The sequence below is a fragment of the Lagopus leucura genome, unplaced genomic scaffold (assembly GCF_019238085.1).
Source record: "Lagopus leucura isolate 7727_CA_CO unplaced genomic scaffold, USGS_WTPT01 Super-Scaffold_1, whole genome shotgun sequence".
NCBI classification, from domain to species: Eukaryota; Metazoa; Chordata; class Aves; order Galliformes; family Phasianidae; genus Lagopus; species Lagopus leucura.
Window position 1 is genome coordinate 11,466,271 of NW_024962250.1, and position 23,782 is coordinate 11,490,052.

At 41.8% G+C, this 23,782-nt stretch overlaps 1 protein-coding gene and 1 long non-coding RNA gene across 6 annotated transcripts in view; one reads left to right on the forward strand and one right to left on the reverse strand.

Annotated features, from left to right (window-relative positions):
• Positions 1 to 208: 208 nt before the first annotated feature.
• Positions 209 to 23,782, reverse strand: part of RAD51B (RAD51 paralog B) — a 345,355-nt gene continuing 321,781 nt past the window's right edge. For all 5 annotated transcript variants that reach the window (XM_042862237.1, XM_042862246.1, XM_042862214.1 and 2 more), the window contains one exon: positions 209 to 512. In XM_042862237.1, coding sequence (XP_042718171.1) covers positions 447 to 512 — 66 coding nt within the window. In that variant the 3' untranslated portion in view covers positions 209 to 446. The remainder of the gene's footprint in view (positions 513 to 23,782) is intronic.
• LOC122174899 lies at positions 11,041 to 22,334 on the forward strand. The gene is made up of 3 exons (XR_006177256.1): positions 11,041 to 11,096; positions 19,463 to 19,576; positions 22,298 to 22,334. It is a non-coding gene; the product is annotated as an uncharacterized LOC122174899 (long non-coding RNA).

Here is a 23,782-nt window from a genome sequence, read left to right on the forward strand (position 1 = left end):
TACATTCTCTCAGTCTCAGTACGGTGTGAGTAAATAATGCAGCTGAAACCCAGCGCTATATGTTTTTGACTGCCTCCTCCTCCCGACTGCTGAGGTGTCAGGGTGAATTAGGAAGGCTTGTGAGGCCTGTGCTTCTTCACTGACATGTGTGTTGTTCATAGAGTTTTATTACTATGTAATTTAATTAAACCTGAGCAATATTCAAAAATTTCATAATTCCAAGGTTTAATGTGGCCCACATGTAGAGAGAACAGCACTTGTTTTTTATTTTAGTCTCCAAAGAGGCAAAAGAAGAATGTCTAATATCTGCTTCACTGGATTTTTAAAAACCAGGGTTGTTTGTTCATTTCTCAGCGAAGATTACATTTGACCTTTCTATAGACTGGGTGTATCTCCAGGAGTCTCATCGGTGATGTTGAGTAAAGCTTTTCTCAAGGCAGTGTTTCTCACTTGTATGGTTTGCATGGCAGGATTGATTCCATCCCAGGGTAAATTTGAAAGATTCTTTCCATCTGAAACACACAACAAAGACAGACACCTCAATGACAACATGTAAGAATGAAATGACAAAGTCACCGTTTCCTCCAGCCACTTGGAAACCAGTTTAATTCACGAAACAAATCAAGGTAAATCTCACGGACTGGTTGAAGATGGATGTACTTATATGTAGAGGTCCTCTTTCTGCTGCCTGCCTGGCTGTCCTTTTAGTTACCAATATCCAGACTGAATCTGTGCAGCAAAGTTTCTGATGCTACTCTTGTGCTTTGGAGCCAAACCTTCGCATGGTCCAGCTCCCATTGTGATTCTTTGGTAGAGCTCTCCCAGGGCCAGTGTATTTCTGTTGAGGACCTTTGTGTCACTCTAGCTTCCCAGTAAAACTTTTTTGGTAGCTGCTGCCTGTGAATAGAGAATTGAATTTGCAAAAGGACTGACATCTCTACCACAGTTTGCTTTTTACAGTTCAAACATGTTTCTTAAGAGTTAAACAGAGCACAGCTTATACCAGTGTATTTTCCAACTATTAGCAAACTGTACTGGATTCAGAGCAAATATTATGGCTGCACCCTATCTGCCTTTGTAATACTTAGGCTGAGAGCAAAGCCTTCTTCCTAACCAGTATGAGCTGTTCCACTCTTAGTCTTAGTCCCATGTCAATGGCTGTAAATGCTGTAGTGGGATATAGTTTAATGTTTAAACAAAGAATATTATATTACTGTGATTAAAGTGTTGAAAATAGACTGTTGTTAGTGAGAGGAGACAAAAAAAAAAAAGAAAAGAAAAGAAAAAAAAGCATCTTTTGATGCCTCCCTGATCAACCTACAAATTGACAGGAGAGAACACAGACCAGAGACACACGAAGCTATTAAAACCAAAATATTGAAGGTAAAAATGAATAAGCAGTCACAAACGTGCCACGTCCTCCTGTTTGCTGCTATCAAGTGCACTGCAAGGTATCATGCTCCTACTCAAATATGTACATCTCTTCTGATTTCTACAGCTGATCCATTGTGACAAGTTCTGTTGTAGCCCGGGGAGTGGGCAGCTCCCAAGGGCTACAAAACAGCCAACTCCCATCTGGGCTGGTCCCTATTGTGCTCCATTAAAGCTTTGAATAAAGTCAATAAAGCTGAAAGGAGGAGGGTGAAAGGCAAGGTATTCCTCTGCAACAGGTCATGACATGATTCATATTAACAGAGGGGATATCATAGAAGAATCAGAAGACTTACACGGGTTGTACAGGTAAGCTGTATCTCAGTTTTCCTTCTTTTCTCTATCCCTCCTTGTTAACTATATGAAAACTGGCTACCCTAGAAAAGAGTTACTCCTTCAGCAAACTGCTATAACTATACTGACAGTGATGATAGTCATAATGCACTTTGGCCTATACATCTTTGATGAATTCCTCAATGCAAATGTGACTGTTTAAAACAACTTTGCTATCTACTGTAAGACATCTATAGCATTACTAAAAATTATTTCCCTAGCCAGCTTTATTTATTTTAATGTAGAGCTTGTTTGAAAACTCAGAAAATGTACAGAAGATCTGTTCTGTGAATTCATTGGTAGAGAAGAATGACCAGTGCAGTTGTCTGCACTCTGTCTAGCTTTGGAAGAGGATTAGCAGCAAATGCATCTGAAGAACTATTTCAGCAGAAAACTAAGAAAGTGAGTAGAAGAATAGTCTTTTCAAAGTTTGGAAACTTTATGTTCTTATCTATCAAAAATAAATTAAAAAAAAAACAAAAAACAACAAACCACCAAGAAAAAAAAACCCTCGGCTCTAAAACTCAACAAAACAAGAAACCAGTTAATGGGAAAAATAACATTTTTTTTTACTTGGCAAAGTCCCTCAGCAAAAGAACAGAAAACCATCTTTCTTCGAAAAGAATCCAGGCATTCTGCAGACACGATGTACTAGGCTTACAAATATTGCCATTCTTAGAGCATTAAAGATAATGTAAAAGATTTTTGTAAATGTCAGATTAACCAAGTAGATTTCTGGGCCAGAGATAACCCAGTAAATATGCATTTTTTTTCACCATCCTATCCCCTTATTGCTCATTTGTTTCTGTTGTACCACAACATTTAAAAGAAATCACAGGAATTTTGAAGGTATGTTTAATGCCACTGTTTCTTGAACAGCACTGCTCAGGAGTGTTAGGCCTAATGAATCTCAGGTTTTGTAAAGTAGCTGGCCATCATTTTCTTTGATAGAATGCTGCAGCTTTTTTCTGGATTTCAGTAAAGTTCATTTTCCACCAAGCAGGGTTTGCGTTGGAAGCTTAGTTGCAAGTTTAGCTAAAGAAAGACACCATCCACCCACCTGTCTGTCCATCCATAATCACAAATTATAAACATTAATATAGTTTTTTAGCACACATTTTCTAGAATAGCCACTATTTCTTAATAGGTTTTGAACAGTTCCTGTTTATTTCACGTGGAATAGCATTACCCAGTTGTGTACTTACCTGAAGTAGGCTGGCGCTACATAAAACTGCTTAGATTTCTACAAAGGCTCTCATTCAGCCTTTTTTATTTTCTGTGAGTGATTCAACTGGTGGAACTGGCCTAAATGATTATAGGCAAGCGCATGTAGGCAAGCACATGTAACTCTTTCATGGGGCTAGAAGCTATTGCAAAGTTATTTGTAGTGTATGTATGCAAATCAACTTCAGTTTGAGATAGTAGGGGAGAAGTTGGAGGGGGATTTCCCTGCTTTATGTAATCTGCTGTTGCTCGTTAGCTTCCTCTATTCACATGGCCAGGAGGCACAGGCATGACACCACCGGTAATTTCTCAAACTCAATCTGAAAGCAAAGACAATGCGCTCCGTGACCTTCAGCAGCCTCGCCGCTTTCGGTAAATCCTCCTGCTCTGGCTCAATGATATCCGGAATAAAGGTGGCCCGGAGGAGAAGTGGGGGAACGACTCCTCTGGTAAGGGCTTCACTCACTTACTGGCATGCTTCAAAAGTGGGTGACAGTATATGACTCTGCCTACCGCATCTCTAACTTCCATTTCTTGAGCCATACAACGTGCTGCACTGGGCACAGGATCCGTGTCACCAGTTCAGTGTGGGATCAGCTTGGCACAGTTCTGAAACCAGGTTGCCAGCCACACTGAAGTAGCTTGTCACCCTCATCCCCAAGAGGGGGCTGGGAAAAGACAAGTCTCGTGTGCTCAGGCACATCTAGCTGAGACACTTGTGGCACAGACAAGCTGGGGAGGCAGAGACCCTAGGGCATGTCCTCAGGGAGGTGTAATGCCGTGGCTGCAAGCAGCCCATGGGGTGCTATGCTGCTGAGGACAGCTGAGGCCCAGATGAGCAGTGCTGTGCCAGCCTGGGTATCAGTCTCTACACGGTACTCTGTGCTGAACTGATTGCGGTGTTATTGTCCCATGTGAGAAGATTTATAAGTCAGTACCTATCCAGATTCTGAGAAATGGGCTTACCAAAAACCGCTGCTAAGGGAAATACAACAGGTGAAGTAAGCATGGTGGCACTGAGGAGGAAGGAAATCTCTCTGCAGCGCACTGATAACAGCATGCTTGTTATACACTGCGTTCAGTTTGGACAATCTGCAAACAGGAAAACATAGGCTAGCTGAAGGAAACTCAGCTCGGAGGCCCTAGGGACTGAATCAGTCTGTTAAAGTGCTTTGTTGGTTTTATGTATCAGTACTTAATTAGGATGCTTAACAAACACATCAGAAAGATAGTAACTGTTAAATATTCAGCAGGATGAGTTTTCAGTTCCAGTTCTGAATAAAGTTCTCAGAAAGCTTGTTTTAGGTACTCCAACACCAGAGGAATTGGATTGGACCGAAAAAAAATATATATATATATATCAAAAAAAGTAGGGCACTATGATTGTAGAGACCTGGCTAAAAACCCAGGTCTTGCCACCGGCTCGCTGAATGATGTTTCCTGCTCTGTGCTTAGTTCTCCCATCTATAAAAAGAGAGCAGTCATACTGGCAGTCCTGGTAAGCCTCTGAGATGAGTGAAGAGAAAAGCCATAATTTATTTATAACTTACTCTTATTTCTGAGGAAGGAAGAGCAAAGACAAGAAACCATCAAGCTTTCAGGTTTTTCTTGATTATCATAAAAAAGAAAAAAAGCACCATGGACCATGAATTTCACACAACAGAAAAGTTTAGCGAGTCACCTTTACGGAGAAAGAAACTAAACTGAACTAAACTAAAGAAAATTACAAGCAGGCAGACAGTCAGGAAAACACTCCAGATGGTGGAGTGAGTTAGGCTGCAAAACTGGCTCCCACAGGAAGCGGTGAAACCCCCATTGTTTGAGATATTTGAAACGGAATTCTTCAAAGTCCTGGTATATATAATACAAGGAACTGCTCTGCGCTGCCTCAGACAGGTAATGGCTCTGGGACAATCCGTAAAGAGCGACACACCATTTCTGCAGCCTTTAGGAGAATTCTTGCTGCTGCGACTATGAGGAGCTGTAGGCTCTCTTTTTTATCAGTATATTGTTTGAGCAATAACCATAGGGGTGTAACTACACAGTGGTTTTGCAGGAGATGGATTCAGTAACCCTTAACAGATCTTCCTCATTCCTACTTTGAGATCTGAAGTTTGTATATCCAAGAGGGGAAAAATTGACACCTATTCTCTGTCTAATGATTATGGTGTGCATCCTACTATTTAGGACTATTTATTTCCCATATTAAAATCTAATGAAAAGCTGGGTGGCTTGATTTTTACAAGCGGTGGTTTGCAGAAGAAAGACTGTGATTTTAATAGGAACCAAATGAGAGCTCATTACGTAAGCGGCATTATGAGACGCAGAACTGATGTTGCAATGCTAAATGCTCTAGGTCAAACTCACCAAAATGGGAACTGGCAGCAGCTTGCTGGAATGCTGGGGTTTCTCCACACTCGAATACTACTGCAAACATTTCCCGCTGCTGCTAATGCTGGTTCAGCTCCTCTGGAGGTAGCTGTGGAGGGAGCCCGACTGCTTCTGTTGTTACTGGCACTTAAAATCTCTAGACCTTCTCTGAAACACACATTCAGAGCTTTGGTCCAGTTTTATTGATACAACTTGGTTTACTGGTTGGAGCAGGTAGAGGAAGGGAAATTTTTAAAAGGAACTTAGAAATTGGAGGTTTAATGCCTTCATTTCCTCTTGGTCTCATACCTGCTGGTATATAAAGAAAGAGGCAAATTGATTTAGATGGCAGAAGCACACTGGTGACCCTGCCTTATTTTGTTCACTTTGGCTCTGTACAGACTTTCCTCACAGGCTCTCTGCCTTCAAAACTTAGACCTTCAGGGTGACCCAAACATGTCAGGCCTTGAGTCCGCCTTCCTGTGGTGTGGGGAGGGACAGGGAGCTGAAAGACCTGCCCAGGGGCAGGACAAGTGATGCTTCCAAACACTGGGCTCTGCAAGGCCTCGGGCGCCGCAGCACACTGCACGTGAAGGCTGGCACTGTCTCTGTGTTGCTGCTGTCCCGGCCAGAATGTGGCAATTTCCTTAGGAATGAATCACTAACAGAAAACAAACAAGAGCTATTTGAGAAGTTTCTCCTTCCCTCTAAATGTCCTGTCCAGTATCATGTTCCTGACAGTTTATTCTACAAGAATTTAGTCATCTAAGGTTTCAGTGACTCATCTGATGAACCTTCTACCCATTTCCTGGAAAGAGTCCTATGCAGTCCCAGTCTCATTCTGCTTACATTTTCATATATTCCAACTTTCCACCATTTTAGAGGTGGGAGAGAGGCAAAAATATTTTGAATGCACACAATGTGCAGAGTAACCGGAAAACAGAGTGTTGAAAGAAACATCTGGAAAACAAAGATGGGCACCGAATCACAGAGTCTTTTTTGGAAGTAGCTGCCTCTTGGACTGACATCTGGATAGAAGAAAAGGAGCTGCTGTTATAAGAGCTGTGTGGTACAATACGGCCATGAATTTGCCAGGGTTGTGCCCTATAAAATGAAGATGAAAACACATCATTGCATGGGTGTGACTCACTCTGGGCAATTGCTACTGATGACAAGTGCCCTGACACAAACCGTTGAATGAATTGGGCTGGATGGGAACCAAAGCAGACATTTTACATATTTGGGCCAATCTGAAAGACACTTCTGTGCAGAAAACAACTGCTTCCTTTCATGATGTAGTGGAAATGCTAAATCATGGCTTGAAATGGTGAGTGAGCACCTGGTGGGAAGACAGAGCCAATCCAATGGAGCTCAGGTGCATGCAATGCACCTGAGTGATCAGAAGGGGTGGAGCCAGGAGCTCATTTAAGGGTTGGCAGTAGAGTCAAGGGTATCTTGCTGGTGATCCCTGCCTCCTGGAGACCTTTCAAAGGTAAGCAGTCTTTCTTCCTTTGTTTTTGTGTCTATGGCTGCTGTATTTGTCTTCTCATTTGCTGTAGCTTAGGTTTGTGTCACTCTGCTATTATTGCTGTACTTTCCATCGTATTATAGCATTACATCTGCTTAAAAACAAAATTCATAAAACTGCTCACAGACTACTTGAATGATGCTTCAGCGAACTTTGATTTAAGTGGGGTTGTGCTATGCCTACAGCAGATAGATCTCTGCATATCAGTGATGTCCAGGTCATACCTCCTAGCAAACACAAGTGTGCTATCATTACATAGCATCACAGAACCAGAGCATCAATCATAGATTGGCTTGGGTGGGAGCATTAAAGATAATCTAGTTCTAACTCCCTGTCATGGGCACAGTTGCCACCCTATCATGTAGTTGGAGCAGGATGGTTCTAGTGTTGTTCTTAAGAAATTCAGAAATATGAGCATGAGCCCATCAACTTCACTTCAAAAGTGTGGAACAGCATGGAGACAATACCAGTGTATGTTCACGGACCTCTGCCTTCTTCTGGAAAGCTATTAGCCTGGGCACCACTGGCTTACATTAATTTGCAACAGGGCTAGCAGAGGAACTTGCGTATCTGTTTCATTCTGGCTGGGACAACATATCAAGCATTCTTTGAGGATGCTTTCAGCACTCACTTATACCAGTATAACTGGCATATATACTTGTGTGTGTGCACACACGCGCACACACACACACACACACACACACACACACACATATATATATATATATATATATATATATATATATATATATATATATATTTATATGTATATATACTGCCAGAAACATACATGTACGCTGACACACATCACAAGCCTGACCCCTTTAAAAGGGTTTGTTGTCAGGTCAAACCTGTCCTAACATTCTTCTTTTTTTTTTAAAAAAAAACCCAAAAAACAAAACAAGAAAAAAAAAAAAAACAAAAAACCAACAAAACAAACAAACCCCAAAAAAACAACCTATAAACTTTTACAAGCCCTGATTCCAACAGAAATGTTTCCATGATTTATTTTAAGAAGGGAACATTCCCCTGCAGTGCTCACCGCAACCCAAACATTGCAGTGCTGTGCAAGAGCATGAGAACCCGAGAGGAAACTGAAGAATATATTTTCACAACCCCAGAAGAGAAATATAAAAACTAAACAAACAGCAAAAGCAGTAACAAATAAACTTGATTTTAGTGTTGGCTGCAGTGTTATCTACAGTATGGCAAAAGAGCAGGCTTGAAGCATGCATAATTTTGTAGTGGTTTCTTTAAGACATGTCTGAGTGTGCGATGGGGTCTTGTGGGAGCCATCTACATCTAGAAAGGGATTTATTTTTCTTTGCGTGATCCTTCTGCCTCCTCACACCTTGCATTACCTGTCTGACAAACTGAAGGGAACTGTCTTACTGTTTTCAGAACTAGAAAATGTGAACCTTGGGCAAGCTATCCAGGAAATAAATCTCTTGTTTGTCGGAGAACTGTTGAACTCTTGAAAGTAACAGGAAGAGTCTGTCTTCTATCTTCTGTCCTCTGTCCTACAGTAAGGTAAACCTGCTTACAGTGATACTGTTTGTTTCTGTGGTGAGTCTGCAGAAAGCAATGTGCAGGAGGATAAGAAGACAACGTATACGGAGTGAGAAAGAACAAGTGTGTGAGCGAACAAATACTTTCCTGACAAAACTAGACTGAATCTGGCCATCGGAAACACATGCAGGCATGCATGCATACATGCACCCCCGCCCCAATTCTACAGAATGAAAGGTCTGTGTACAGAGAAGACAGAAAGAAGAAAATGTAGTGAAGCCTGTCAAAAAAGGATGATGAAGACAGTCTAGCAGCAGAGTACTGATTGCACCAGAAAGCTTTTGGAAGTAGTAAACAGGAAATGGTTAAGTAAAAGCAGGTGGAGCATGCTGACTGCAGGAACAGAGCAGGAAATAGCTGAGCGTCTGAATGGATGCAGAAAAAAAAGTTCTCTTGCTCAGTCCTTGGCAGTTGCATTATGCCTGTTCCTCCTGCTTCCAGTCCTCCTACACGACCCTTATCTTCCCAGGCTATGAAGTCCTGCAGTCAGCAAACAACTTTTGCTTGAGCAATCTGCCCTCCTTAAATTTCAGAACCAGCGCTGGAGAGCTGGAAAGCAACACTTGCTTGTCTGCCTGGAAGACAAAAGAGAAGAGGGACTTGCCAACTGCACAAGGGATGGGTCAGGAACAGGTACTGCGTACCGGGCCTTCAGGTGTGAAGAGCTCCAGCAGGCCTCTGCATGCTGCCCCAAGTGCCCTGCTCCAGTGTGTTTAGCATTATAGTGAATCAAAGAAACATATTTCTGTCACCCTGCTCGTTCTACGGGGCTCCTGAAGCACTGAGATGTAGGGTTCATTCTCTCACTACTGAAACACAGCTCCTTTTGGGGGCAGAGCACTGCAGCTATTTAATAGCTCACAGCAATATCACACAGATGGAAGAGAAAGCGAAATGTGTAAGAAGTGTTCTTTCCACTTTTCTTCTAACCCCTTCCTTTCTCTACTCTGTCTCAAGCTTTTTCTGCCAGTTTCAGACAATTCCAGACGCATGTCTTTCCCACCGATATCTGAAGGTTTTTGGGCCTGCAGATGGGGATCTGCTGCCAATTTGCTGCTTGCAGGGCTCCCTGCCCAGGGGTCTGCAGCCTGCTGCTGTGCTTTCCCCCCAGCATGCTGCTGGATGGACAGGAGCACTGCAGGGGCTGGCTCTGCCTTCTTCCAGGGGAGGAGATACTTGATGTAGTTTGTTTGACACAGACAAGGCTCTCCTGCCTTCACAGTATACTGGATTGCATTAAAGCCCCACGGTAAGTTAAGAAAAGAGCATGTATATTAGTTTGAATTGTTTTGACCTTGTCTACCTTTTAAGTATTGGATGGTGAAGCTGTGGTGGCATACACTGCTCTTAAATATTTCTGTCCTACTCTCCTGGATTTAAATCATTAATAAAAAAAAAAAAAAAAAAAAAAATCCTGACCAAAGAAAAGAGTAATGATAAACAAGCTTTTATGGAGTTACAATTGCAGAAACAAAAAGGTTCTTCTGGTAGAGAAGTCTTACAAACATTTTTGCTCTTTTTTGACATCATAATTTTGACAAAATGTATCAGATGTTGTTGAGAATTCAAACATACACAGATCTTCCTCTATCTTTTAAAACACAGAGCCATCACATACAATTCTTGCCAGCGCTCAGATCCTAGGCATAGCTTTGGAATCCAGGCTCCAGCTCCCCTTGCCCACTCCCCCATGGCCTCGTTTCTGCCTCAGCTGTTCCTTCTCAGGGGTTTGGAGTCTGGTCCTTACTACAGGTCAAAGGCACTGCCAGGCCTGGGGTGCTGGGGCATGCTCAGCTCAGCTGCCATGGCCAAAGTGCACAGGGAGGATGCATCCTGTTAACTCAGTGGTGTGCAGGGCAGTGCTGGGAGTTACACCTTGGCACTGGACTCTGAGGAAAAGGGGCTGTGATTCATGTGGATCTAAGAAGCCTAGAGAAAGCCACTGAGGTGAGCTGAATAAAAATAAACAGATGTCTCTTCCCTCTTTCCGGCTCCCTTCACAATTTCTGCTTCTCTGCTCCCTCACCCTCTTTTTTTTTTTTTTTTTCTTACTTAAGTTGTCAAGAAAAATGGCAGGAATGAGGCTCCTGGTATAATTACAGTTTGCTGAGAAAATCACAGCCTGCAGCAGTAATTCCTTTAGTGCTGGAGACAGATGCTGCTGAAGCCCAATCACAGTGTTCCCACTACCCAGGCCCTGAGTCTAATCTGTCATCAGCTGGGAGGCCGCTGCCTCCTGCTGCATGTGAACTAGGTCTGCTTGGCCTGATCCTTCCCCCTAGCCAGAGTGAGGCAGTGCCAGAGGGAGGCTGTGTTTCCATTCACTCCCTGCCCTCAGCGACAGCGATACCACAACTTCAATGCGCTGCTTATCTCTCCTCCAAGCACAGTATCAGGGCCACTCAAAGCCTCACTGGAAAGGACTCAAGTGGTTGTTTTCAACTTACAATGCCGTACAGTGACTGCAGTTCAAAAATACAACTTAAGCAGAGATAAGTTGAAAGAAAGGCTTAATGAGAACGGCCTGTAGCTAATTCCTCCTTTCAATCTGTATGGTATTTTTCTTCTTATTAGGAAGCTACCCTCAGTGAATGATCATATACCCTCTGCTTGTTAACATCAACGACAAAGAATCAAGAGTGTGAGTATGAGTATGGTGTGAGTATGAGTACGGGGAAAAAGCAGAAGTGTTTATATTGAAAACAGTGCTGTGAGAGAGCACAAGGCAAGGAGAGACTAAGCACGTCTCTCATATGGCTTACACGTAGTTGCTGTTGCCATCAAATACTCTGTGTCTGACATCCAAAGAGCACAGGGCCCAGTCCCTTCGAGCTTCATTGTGCTGGTAAAAGAAGCTGTGGAAACAACAGACCAGGCCAGCTAGTGCCCTTGTGCAAGCAAAAGTCACCATGGCATTCTGTTAACATCTTTAAATTGGATTCTGGTCATAAAGGGAAACTGCCTGAAGAACTCTGGTTCAAAGGTACATTACAGTATCACGGGCAAACCCCTGACAACTGGTGCCCAATGTACAGCATCTCTATAATTCAGCATTAATTTCTGTAATACAGCATCTCTATAACAGGTGCCCAGAAGCACCAGGGGACATGCAAGGTTTGGGAGACACAGACAAAGTGGTTGTGTTTTGCTTTAGTAGCTCATTAGAAAGGCTTAAAGGGAAAGAGCAGGTTATAATTTCTGTCTTGAAGCAAAAGCACATTAAAATACTTGACTTTCTGTAGCAGCCTGTGACCAACTCAATTTCTTAGTTTTCAGTTTCTTCTGAATCTGCATGCAGTAGTTGTGCACTCATGGTAATAGCTATCCAGATCTCAACAAGAATGGTGTATACTGCAGCTTCTCAGCCCCTGAGAATGGAGGTGGATCAGAAAGTGTGGCATGGTGTCTCAAAGAGGGGAAGGAATGACTCATACAGGAAGAAAAACAAAGCTAAGTTGAACTTAGAGCGTAAGAGAAGAGGTAGACTGTTGGCTGTAAATCAACTTTCCTGCACTCAGAAGTGTGCACATTGCAGTGAGAGGAGTTGTACTTGACAGTAATGGAAGCCTAAGGAAGTTTGATTAAGATTAAATGGCAGACACAGACCAACACAGAAAAGAGGTTTCTGGGTGAAAATCAGAGGCAGGAAGTGACTAAGTAGGTCAGAAGCTGTAGGGTAGTGAGCTGGATAGATTAAGTGGGACTTGGAGCAACTCAGTTAGCTCTGCTAATGACAAATGACAATGTTCATACTGCTGCCAAGTTTAACAAATCTGACTCTGAAATCACCTTCAAGGTCCTGATAGCAAATCAGAGATTTCTGAGTTCTAATGGTATCTACATCTGAGCAGATAATGTATGCGTTTTAACCAGAGATTGGTTTTGCAGTCACTTTTTGACCCTGCCAACCTTCCTGTAAGTACTACGCTATTTTGACTGAACTTCTTAAGGACTGAGAAAAAAATGACCTGGCTAGTAGAAACTGTTTGACTCTGAGAAAGGCAGCTACTGCAGATTGAAGAGACAGATGGATTGGAGAAACTCCTTTCCACCCTAAATTCAATAAGTCTGATTCAACAGCTTTGTTTGTATCCAGGACTGCCGGAAGAGAACAGTTACCTTGTATTTTTCTACCTGATGAGAAAAAACAAATTGTATGTGTGCACGGGGACCGTTCAATTTGAATCTATTCCAACTTCAAAGAGGTTTTCAATGGTCTTTCAGATGTAGGGTGTAAGGAAGGGTGAGAACTGCTAAAGCTAGCCCCATCCTCATTAAATCTTTGCCCTCTCTGGAGTAGGCATGCAAGTGGAGAGAATAGAAGATATGCATGAGCAACTGAGCATCTGGGACCTCATGACCTTTGACTGTTGTATTATGGGAAATGTATTCTTCAGTTGCTATGCTTTTCTAATTCACTTGTATTTTCCTTCAGTGACTCCCTTGTATTTTCTTTGGTGCTCCTGTGTAACGGTTTCAAGGAACCACCATCTCCAAGTTAAGCATGTATACAATAGCTTTAATTAAATGTTTGCAAGTATCCCACAGTAATGCAAGGGAAAGGAAAAACAAACAGTTTTGTACTCACTTGTACCTATCCCTTGTGAGCCCTGCCATGGATGGAAGCATCTGCACAGCTGCCCCTAAAGCCCATTTCTAGCCTGTTGTTTAATGAAGGCCATAGGATCCTGCTGCTCTACATACCAGCACTTCAGGTATTTTTCACTCCCCATAGAAGAGCTACAGATCACCTATGAAAGGGATGGTGCTGAAGTCTTTTAGGTTAGGCTACAATAACAAAAAATAAGGAGTAGTTAGGGTAAGCATTCTTTATTTCTTAAAAAAAAAAAAAAAAAAAAAAAAGAGGAGAATAAGATTAATCATATCCTAGTTGTTCCTTAAAACATACCCACAAAGATGGTACAGATAGGGAACCAAAAAAAGGAAAGGATTTGACTTTCTTCAGTATTCTGAATTTAATCTTTTTTGCTTTCTGTGCTATTGGCAAAATCTCAGCCCTGTCACCCTCCTTTCCCTCTCCTGCAATGAATTACCTATTTATTATTCTCTCAGATGGGGATCCTTGTTTCTTTTACAAGCAGTTAACTGCATCATTTGATAAATAAAGAAGAAAGCTGTAAAGGATTTTTGTTTCCAGGCATTTAAAATAACTACACATAAAGGAAATGAAATTCGGAAAAGGAATTCTTAACATGCAATGAGAACAATAAGAAATGGGATGCTAAGTTCATCGCTCACTTTAAGTCAAATAGAAGTATTTCTCTCGAATATTTCAATAACTGACATCATTATTATTTCAGACAAGCCAATTTGACAACACTTCAGTCTGGCTATACACGTATTATTGGAAATCTGTCCTCTACTTCTCAGTGACTCACAGTGATAACACACATCAGAAAAGATAACAGTAATTTTAAGACTGTAAAGAAAAAATAAGGGCCAGTTTGATGAGAGATAAAAGAAACCGAGCTTCTAGCTTTGATCTTGGCTATTTCCCAGCACTGAGACCAGTGGCTTTGTCAGTTTTTGCAGTCTGATGTGCCGGGCTGGCCAGAGGTTGTGTTGAACAGGGTCTGACTAGCTCTGATGGAGCTTGAGGTGTGGTGACTTTTCAGGAGGGAACAGAAAGCATGGGTTGTTTCCCTCATAGAGCAAAGCACAAATGACAGCGGAGTTGTCTGAGAAGTGCTGACGCAAGTTAGTAACAGGAACCAGCAGCTGCAAAGGAGTGGGATGAGAAGCAGTCTTAGAGGGTGAAGGGGGAAAGGAGAAGGCCAGGGAAGATCTAAAATTAGGAGTAGCTAGCAGATGCTGACAGAAACTTCTCTTGATTGTCCTCAAGGGGCTCATCCTAGGCAAATTAAGGCTGACATAAAGATTCCTATTAGGACTTTTGGGATACTCTAAATGAAGATTTCTACTCCCAGGCCTCTGTTAATCTGCAGTCCGTGTTTCCATTGCATCTTCACAAAAAGCTTCTTCAAAATACATCAGTTTTTGATGATGGCTGGGAATGAAGACGTCAAATCCTGACCATCTGCACGTCTGCCTCTCTCTCTCCTATTAAATTGCAGTTGTTAAACTCTTGCATTAATTCCTGAAAGCCACTCTTCTGCTTCTTGTCCTATTAGGTCCTCCGTGGACTATTTCTTTCCTTCTCTTCTAGTAATGACAGTTGATTTCTATCACTAAGACCAAGGCCAGGGAAACTGATACCTGACTTTCTCTTGGGTGAATTAGTTTCTTTGAGCGCAGTTAATTATTTTCACTATGCAGATACCAAAAATACCCAGTCCATCTCCATAACACTAATTAAAGGCCCCAGTACTGGCAATGCAGCAATCCTAGGCCTCGGACCACTGTAAGTGCATTCGGACTTCCCCAGTTCTTCATGTTCCACTTCTCTTTAATAAGTTGTAACTACTTCTGTTCTCAAAATTCATGAGGAACTTGAAGCTGAAGCTCAAAGTTCACAGCAATCACTTTACGCTGTGACCCAAACTCAGTGAAGTTTACTGAAAGATGCTCCCTAAGACTGCTTCCTTGGGATGTGGAGGGAATGGGGAAAAGGAGAATAAAGAGATGAGTGATTTCCTTGCATCTTTTCACTAGTTCTGCAGTAGCAACCATTCTCTCGTTCAAAGGAAAAGGTCCCATCCCTGACAGAAAAGCAGTTGCAAGAGCTGAGCTATCAGTGCGCTGAATGTGATGTTCATGCTGCCTACCACCTCATAAGTTCCACAAACAGACCAGGAAACAAGAAGAGCTGGAGCTGGAAGGTGATAGTGTTGAGCACTCTGCAGGGTGTAGTAAGAGCAAAGCCAGGATGATGGAGAGTATCAGAAGTTAATCCCAGGTGTAACACATTGGAGGCCAGATGCATTTTGTAAGAGGTGTCCTTCATGTAATATGTGTTTTGTTTTCCCACTGTGAACTTTATGGTAGGCTTGAGCCAGTGAATGATGCATTCTCCATAAATGCCTAACGTGGCCAGTTGTAGCCTTTCCAAGTTTCTTATTCAACAGCACATTTTTTCCTTGTTTTTAAATGCTTGCTGGAGTCTTAGACTAGGAGTTTTTAACCTAACAATAAAACACCTGTGTTTTATTAAGACTTGGACTTGAGTTCCACCTCTCTCACTTTTACTGAAGTGTTGCCACTAGTCAGGTTAACTCTTTCGTAGTCAGTTTTTCTCTGAAAGCCTATCTACATACAGCTCAGTTCTACTGTATTTGGAGGAAAGGAAAACTAGCTCAGAGGCAGACCCAGAGGATTCTGTTTCAGCATTTTTTTTATGTTAATAAATAGATGTTAACATGCAGAAGCAGTCTCCACTTCTAAGGTTTTCCATGTTCTCTCCCCTGTTCCACGATGAGCTCTGTTCAGCCCTGAGGTTTGTGTATTTTGCAGACCACGGACCACAAGCCTCTCTTCAAGAGTCTTGTTCAATGCTGACAGGTGAGGGGTGCAGAACCCCTAAATCGCAGCTGCAAAGCTGCACCCTTGCTAGCACAACAGCCCTGCATCAACATGGGACTGGAAATTCAACTGTTCTCACCAGCCACACTTATTTCCAGAGTGAGATTTTTGAGTTGTATCATAGAAACTTAATTCAATTCAATGGGAAACCTACTATTCTCTCTGTTCCTTTCCATTGTTCTCATTTCACTGTCTTAAATGAGAACTGGAGCAGCACTATATAGCAAATTTGTTGCCTGGACCTCCAAGTGTGTTATTATCCCTACATTAAATTACAAAAATGGCAGCTTGTGGATGTGAAGGAATTGCCCAGATTCATTCAGCAATTTAGTGGAAAGGCTGACAAGTTCCATTGTTAATGCAGTAAGCAACTGCCCTGTGCTCCAGTTAACTTAGCTTCCTTTTAAGTGACTATTTTCTAGGTCTTCTCCATCCACATCACAGAAGCCTGCACTGCAGTGCCAACAACGCGAGCAATTTCAATTCACTGAAGACAAGGGAGGGCAATTTAATACATACACCACAGATTGAGGATCTGTACATCATGAGGTCTGCTTCCCTGTCTGTTGCCATCTATGTGCTTATGGGCATCTGACCTTTCTCTTTAAGACTCAGTTTCCCATGTAAGCCTGAGAGAAATTATTTGCAGCCAGGAGGTGAATCAAGAGGTCATACACTTCAGAGGTTATTCTGGGTTACTCATTCTTCTTAGGACTTTAGTGGCACACTTACACAGAGCTAATTGTATTAATCTACATCAGACTCGTGTGGACAGAACAGATACATCAAAAGTTCAGAGGTCTGCAGATACTCAAGTACTATGTCTACAGAGCCATACAAATTTCTGAAGTAAACAGGTAGGTAAATAGATAAATATTAGTTGCTGCCCAAATACTTGTCAGGAATAATTAATCCCATAGATGGCTATTTATATTACAGTCTGATGTAGCGGATGTGTGATTTATATGCCCCTGTAACACTAAGTACACATACAGTGGTACTCATAAAAGAGGATGTTCCAAGTTTATGTTGCTTTTGTAAACTAATTATTTCCACTCATTCATACATACCAGTATATAATTTCTAAGCTACGAGGATACCAACAATCACTGGAAATGGCCTTTATAAGCTCACATCACAGCAGAGCAAGTTTTAGGAACATAAAACTATGGCTGTTGCACAGAATGTCAGATACTATGGGGATCTGGGAGGCTGGGGTATGTAGTGGTGAAAGTCATCTGGTGTGAGAACAGCAGGGAACCCCTACAGCCTGGTGCTAGCTCAGACCACAAACCAGGGAGTGTCCACTTGTGCCCTCTCGAGGAGCACCATCTGCCTTGCCTGCCATTTGGAGAGACACAGGATGAACTTTACAAACATAATTTGGAGCTGAATTTTTCATATTTGGATCACGCTTCACAAGACTCTTACCTTTCCATTCAGTGTAAATAAGCAGAAATTATCATTTTGACTTGCTTTACAAAATACATAGAAACAGCTTTTCAAAGTCTCTCTTAAATCAAATAGCGTAAGTCTCACATTTGTTTGTGTTTGCACCCTTTTATGAGCTCTAGGAGGCTGTGATTTCCATTGCTGTGTAAATCACATCTGCTCATAAGCTGTGGTTTTAAAAACACCACACTTCTGTAGTATCAAATGTGTGCAAATTAGAGAATTATATGACATTACCAGTCACTTACATGCAAATGTAAGTGTCATTTTTTGTGTGGTATTTTAAGTTGCGCTATTCTGTACCATAAACTACAGTCACCTACTCTCTACTTACACAACAGTCCAAACAGGAGTTTCCTCTTTGCAGTCATTTTCATTGTAGCCATATAGGCAGGTACTCCAATCAGGAATATAAGTGACAACCTGTTATGTGCCCTGAAGCTTGCTTACAGTCATTCTTCATAGGTGGCCTGGTCACCATACTCATTAGTTTTGAGTAAATAAAATGTGGTCTTTGGTGTTTTGGAGTTCTACTTGCTGGTAAAAGAGGTGGGTTTTTTTCTTGAACAGTCTGGAAAAGGGGCACTTTTCTGGCTTTACTTTCTTCATGTACTCTTGGTGATGTACTTTTGATGATGGTCCCAGACTGATCAGAGCCACTGTCTTTAAATCTAAGATCTGGATGTGGGCAAGTGGTACTGTTGGTCAATTACACCCTCTCTTCCAACACTGTAAAAGCAGTTGTACTGTGACACATTTGCTCTATTTTTCTACCTCTAAGCATCTCAAGATACTGCGTCAGCAAGATTTTCCTTCTCCTATTTCATAGTCCAGTTCCTATTTCCAACGTTTTTTCACTTAAGTTCTTTTAAAATCTGCTCATAAGAATGTTCTGCTTTAAATTAAAAGTCTATGTGTTTTAGTCCTCACTCCAGTTTTTCTTTAGACAAATATTTGGACAAAACTTGAACAAAAATTTCAGAACACCCAGTATTACTTATAAGCATTATTAGTGAAGCTTAACAAAGTAATTATGCAGAAGCTGTTATCATCTTCACCTTTCATACAGTCAAAATAAATTACAGATAAATTAATTCATGACTCAATCAAGGTTGTGCAGCAAATTATTGGTAGCAGCTGGACATGGAGCCAAGGAACTCTAACACCCACACTCCTGCTGAAATGATATACCCTGAAAACACCAGGGCTGCCTCAGACTCAGAGCTACTTACATTCCTCTCAAATGATTGAAGTGTTTTTAGACCATGAAAATTAAAGAAAGGAAAAATAATGTAAATCAGTGTCTGTTTCTACATTGTTTTCTCCCCTGAGAATAAAAGACTTCTTTTTCTTGTTTTAATTTGTTCTTACAGTAGATATTGGCAAGCTGAAAGTTGAAGTAAAATAGGAAAAAATAACAAGCATATTTTGAGTGATTACTCAACTGGGGTCCTTTGTGACAGGAAATGCAGCTGCGTGACTAATGGGCCTGACTTTCTCTTGGCTTCCTTCCCCCTTCAAAGATCTTGTTTACTGCCCCAGCCAATTTTTTTTTTTTTTCAAATTGCTAGAAGCTAGCAATTTTCCAGGGAAAAAAAAAAGATCTCTGCAAGAGGCAAAGGCAGTAAATCTTGCAAAGATCAAGGGCTGCAGCGCTCTCCCCATCTACTCCTTTTAGCCTTCCAGGCTCTTGAGTCACATCATATCTTCCCCTGCTCCACTTAGAACATGTGTCTAGCAGATCTTTCTGCTTTGGTGAGGGGAGGGAGTATGTGAATCACATTTACAGAGTTTAGCCCTGGAATTCATAAAGGAAGGGCTAATTCCATTAAGGAAACCAGGGGCCTCCTAAGCCTCTTGCATTTTGCCTCTTTTTATTATTTTTTCTCATTTGCTCTCTTTTAGCAACAGTTGTGCACTCATAATCCATGATGATGTGACTGAGGGTGAGCTGTTGAGATTTGACAGTGCATAGTCCTGTTAGAAGGGGCCACATAGCCCTAAACGTTGTTCGCGTCTGGCTCTCTTTACAACTCTGCTTTGTTTCCTTCCTAGGTAACCAAAGGTGGGCCTGGGCCTGGATCTCTCCTGAACTTGATGGGAAAAGGATCCGTGTATCCAAGCTTCACTTTCTCCCTACCATGCAACAAAAACCCAAGTCCCTTCTCAGTAAGTGGAGGTGTTGGGCATATGCCAGGTAGAGAACATAAACAGGCAGGACCCCATCATTCCTTAGAAGGTTCCACCAGTAGATGCACGCCCTGAAGGACAGCAGCATTAAACACCATGGAGAGTTTATGAGAGAGAGGATTTATGGAGGTGTCTGAGGTACAAAGAGCCTCCAGTGCTCTGTAACAGAGTGGCATGTGTTGGCCCTAAGGCACTTATTGGTGCGTGAGCCTGTGCATTGCCAGCAGCCATGCCGCAACAGAAACTGGTAAAACTCTAGAGCAATGTGGTGAGTTCAGTCCTGCAGCAGGGCTAGAAAGTCAGGCAGGCAGGCAAGCAACCTCAATAACATACGAGAAAAGGGAGGCCGTCTTCTGCCTTATCAAGATGCCTTTTGCTTTGGAAAAAGGGGGAATCAAGTCCCTGAAAAAGAGTTTGAAGACTCCTCCACATCCACAATCTACAACACTGGCATGGTTTCCCCGTGCCCTAAAGCAGAGGCAAAAATAGGAGGTGAATTTATTCATCACCGCAAGCTGCATAGTGAAACCATCAGAATGGGTATTCTAAAAAAGGAGACGAAACCTTTGCTTACGAATAGACCTAAAAGAATTGAATACATGTGTACAGAGGGATCATTTTCCACTACCTACAAGAGGAAAAATCTCTGGGGAAGTGGCTGATGCCAAATATTTTCTTATGCTTCATGTGTCAGCAGGGTCTGGCAGAAGCCCTTAAAAAACAGAACACGCATTTTGTGCAAATTGAGAATCACAGTTTCTGGTGATTTAGATTGCTTCACCAAACTTGAGACATTTCTCCAAAAATACAGCAGATGTTTGATGATGGACCAAGTTTTCAGCATTTACACAGATCAGATGATGTTAAGATCAGCAGAAAAAAAAACAACACAGAATAACATGGTAAAGGGCTTCAGAGCTGCCTGAGAAGAAACGAAGCTGGCTAGACAGACAAAAATGCTAATTTCTCACAGCAGCTATAAAACACTGGGGAGAGACACTGTCAGAGCCAGGTATGCAGCAGGGTTACGGAGGAGCTGAGATGCGTGCAGAAGCAGCGGGCACAAAGACTTGCTGAAATGAGAGCCCTAGGAGATGTGTGCAACTTGATCGTGTGACCTGCCAACCCCAGGGCACTGCTATAAGACATCCAGCTGACTTTGACTACAAATGATAACAATTGCAGAAAATGAAAGAGGTCATTGAAGAGGATGCAGCCCCATGGTATCTTAACGGCACACACGAGACAGAGTTGTCCCCAGAAGAGAATTGAGCTAATCCTCTTGCAATATAGTCAGAACTGGAGGACAGTAATTTCTGTGCAGTGAATACTAACAAAATCCAAGTGTCAGAGAGAAAGGATTTGGCATTTGCCCATGAGTGTAAAAAGGTTTCCTGGATTACTGTTTAATTTTTAAGAGAACTGACCATAAGCCACTTGCTGTGATTGCCAAAGTGGTCTGGCAAACCCCCTCTCCTCACAAACACAAAGAATTTTTTTTCACTTACAAATTTATGATTTGCAGATTGGGAGGGATTTGGCAGGTTCAAACTTAATCCCTGGAGCATTTGATGAAAATACAATGATGCAAAGTCCAGAGCTAGATTTTGTAGGTGATGATTTGCTTAAAAATGGTGGGGATGAAATCCAGCAGAAAATATAAAAGACAATCACAGAATAGTCTCAGCTTTGTTATTGACTTTGGAAAAAGTATGAATGTACAAAAAATGATATCACCTCTCTTGATTGTTATTTTCTACTTGAGTAAAGGTAACTTTAGAGTAAGGAACTAGTGCAAAAAAGATGGCAGGGTACGTCAAGCTTCTTGTTACTATACATACTGTACTTGCCAAGGTAAGCAAGCTCTGATAATGCAGGAATAAATAAATGTAAGACATCCGCAATATATACAGATATAGTTCTACTGCTCTAGCTTCATTATTCCTCATCAAATGAGTAGTTAGGAAATAGTATCAAAAGAAGTTGGGAACTACTGAGAAAATGTGTGGAATTAGGCTGTTTCAAATCTCTTATATAAAGGTAGAACTTGTGAAGGAAGTGCGTCAACTACTGATATTTTATATGATGGAAAAATAACATGAAATTCTTTTAATTCCTTTAGCCTCTCAATTCCCTCTCAACTTCAGGGGTTCTCTTTAAGTCACAGGTGTTTGGAAGAAGAGGAAGAGTAGAGAGAGACCAGGACACAGCGAACTCCTAACAAAATGACCTGCCACCCCTAACAACTGTAGTAGCGAGTTTCCAGAGATGCAAGCGATGCCACCAGTTCCTCAAGATTCATCAAGCAGGGCTTACATGCTATTGCTTGTAATTGTTTACGGCCATGTATTAACACATCTCTGAATTCTGATTTGGAAATTTCAGTGGAGGACCTCTGGCATTAGCAACAGCCTTTTCCAATTTGTGAATCTGAATCAGGTGTTGCAAAGCCCTCATTTTATTCTGAACAGCTGGATGAAAACAAATGCATAACATAGCAAATCTTTCACAAGCAGCTTAAGCACTGGATGCACAATGAGGACAATTGCATTTCAGCCCAGATGTAGTTGCACTTAAGCCGCAGGGAAGTAATTCATTTATATGCAAACTTCTCAAGCACTTCGGGATGAAAATACTATACAGAATCAGTTTAATACACTCTACTTATGTGACAAACTCCCATTTTGTATTGTTTCCTAGTTTTGCTGTGCCAATCTGTGTGGGAACTGCTGAGTCACGGCCTGAACCTCTGATTGATCACCTGAGGCGAGCCAGGAGTCAGCCAGAGGAGCACAGCTGAAGGCAATTCACCTGTGCTGCCGGAAGGGGTGGAGCCTGGCTGCACCTCTCCTAGACCTATTTAAGAGCTGACTGCCAGTGGGGAAGGATCTCTTCTGGAGGTTGCCTCTACTGGTGTTTTGTGGGTGAGCCCAGGGTAAGGGTAAGCCTTCTATTTTTTCTCTTTTGTTATCATAGTCTACTTTGCCTAAATCTCTTGTTTAGTTTGTGATTATAGCATCCTAATATTCTTTGATTATACACAATCATACTGCAATCCCTCGTCTTCATTCTGATCGTGGTGGAACAGCAGGCAGATACTTCCAAAAAAATCCAGTAGAATTAAAAACTTGCAATGAAAATTGTTCCTATGTGTGCATCCTGCCCATGTTCAGAAACTGTTAATGTTCCATTTCTCTCTTCCTGGCCAACAAATAGCTTCCAATATTCATGTGGCATTAATGTGGCTTTGAACACTCATTGTACTTTAGCAATTAGGTAGCATATTCTATGCACTGTTTTGTGGTGCATGAGCATCTCTTTCAGAGCCCCTCCTGCCTTCACTTTCTACTGTGATGCTCTCCTGCCTCTGCAGAAACAACAAACCTACACACCAACAGTTGCAAAAGTCTTCTGGAACTATTTGGTAACTTGTTCTATTCCTTTTTGTTGAAGCCTACAAAAAATGTCTGAAGTGACTGTGTAATCTCATAGGTAAATAAAGAGATTAGAAGCCCTGGACCACTTTTGGTCTTGTACAGTACAGCTGAAAATAGACATCACATATATAGACGTCTATATTAAGTATGTGTTGACTGCCTAAGGCAGCTTCACCCCAAATTGAATGCCACTGTGTCATGCAATGGCTGCACAGCCTCCCATCTTTTGTTTCCTCATCTGTAACACCCAGCCATCCAAAGGGTATACTGAGAGTTTAGTGGCATTTCAGAAGACTTGAGATTCTTGGAAGAACAATCTAGTATGAACAGAGAGCAGCTGATATTATTTCTTCCTTTTTTAGTGATGTCCCTCTGCTGCTGATATTGTGCTCTCACATTCCTGAGCTAAGCTTGTTTGAGGGACTTGATTTTGGTTGGGCTTCAAATCTGTTTTGTTCCTGAGAAAGGATGCTGGAATACACCTTTAAGCACAGTAAATCTCAAGTGCTTGGAAGCCTTGCATTCAAGGTCCCTGCGAACTGCCTTCACTTGACCTTCTTCATCTTCCTTAATATACTCAAACAAGGAAAGCTAGAACAATTCAATACAAGTATGTTCTGCTCACCCTGTAGCCTTGTGCAATCTGAACGAACTAGTACAGATTAAAAGGTTTGGTTTATGGCCAAAAATGTGCAATTAGATACCCACATGACTCATTTTTGACCATGATTCCAGGTATAGTCCCGAA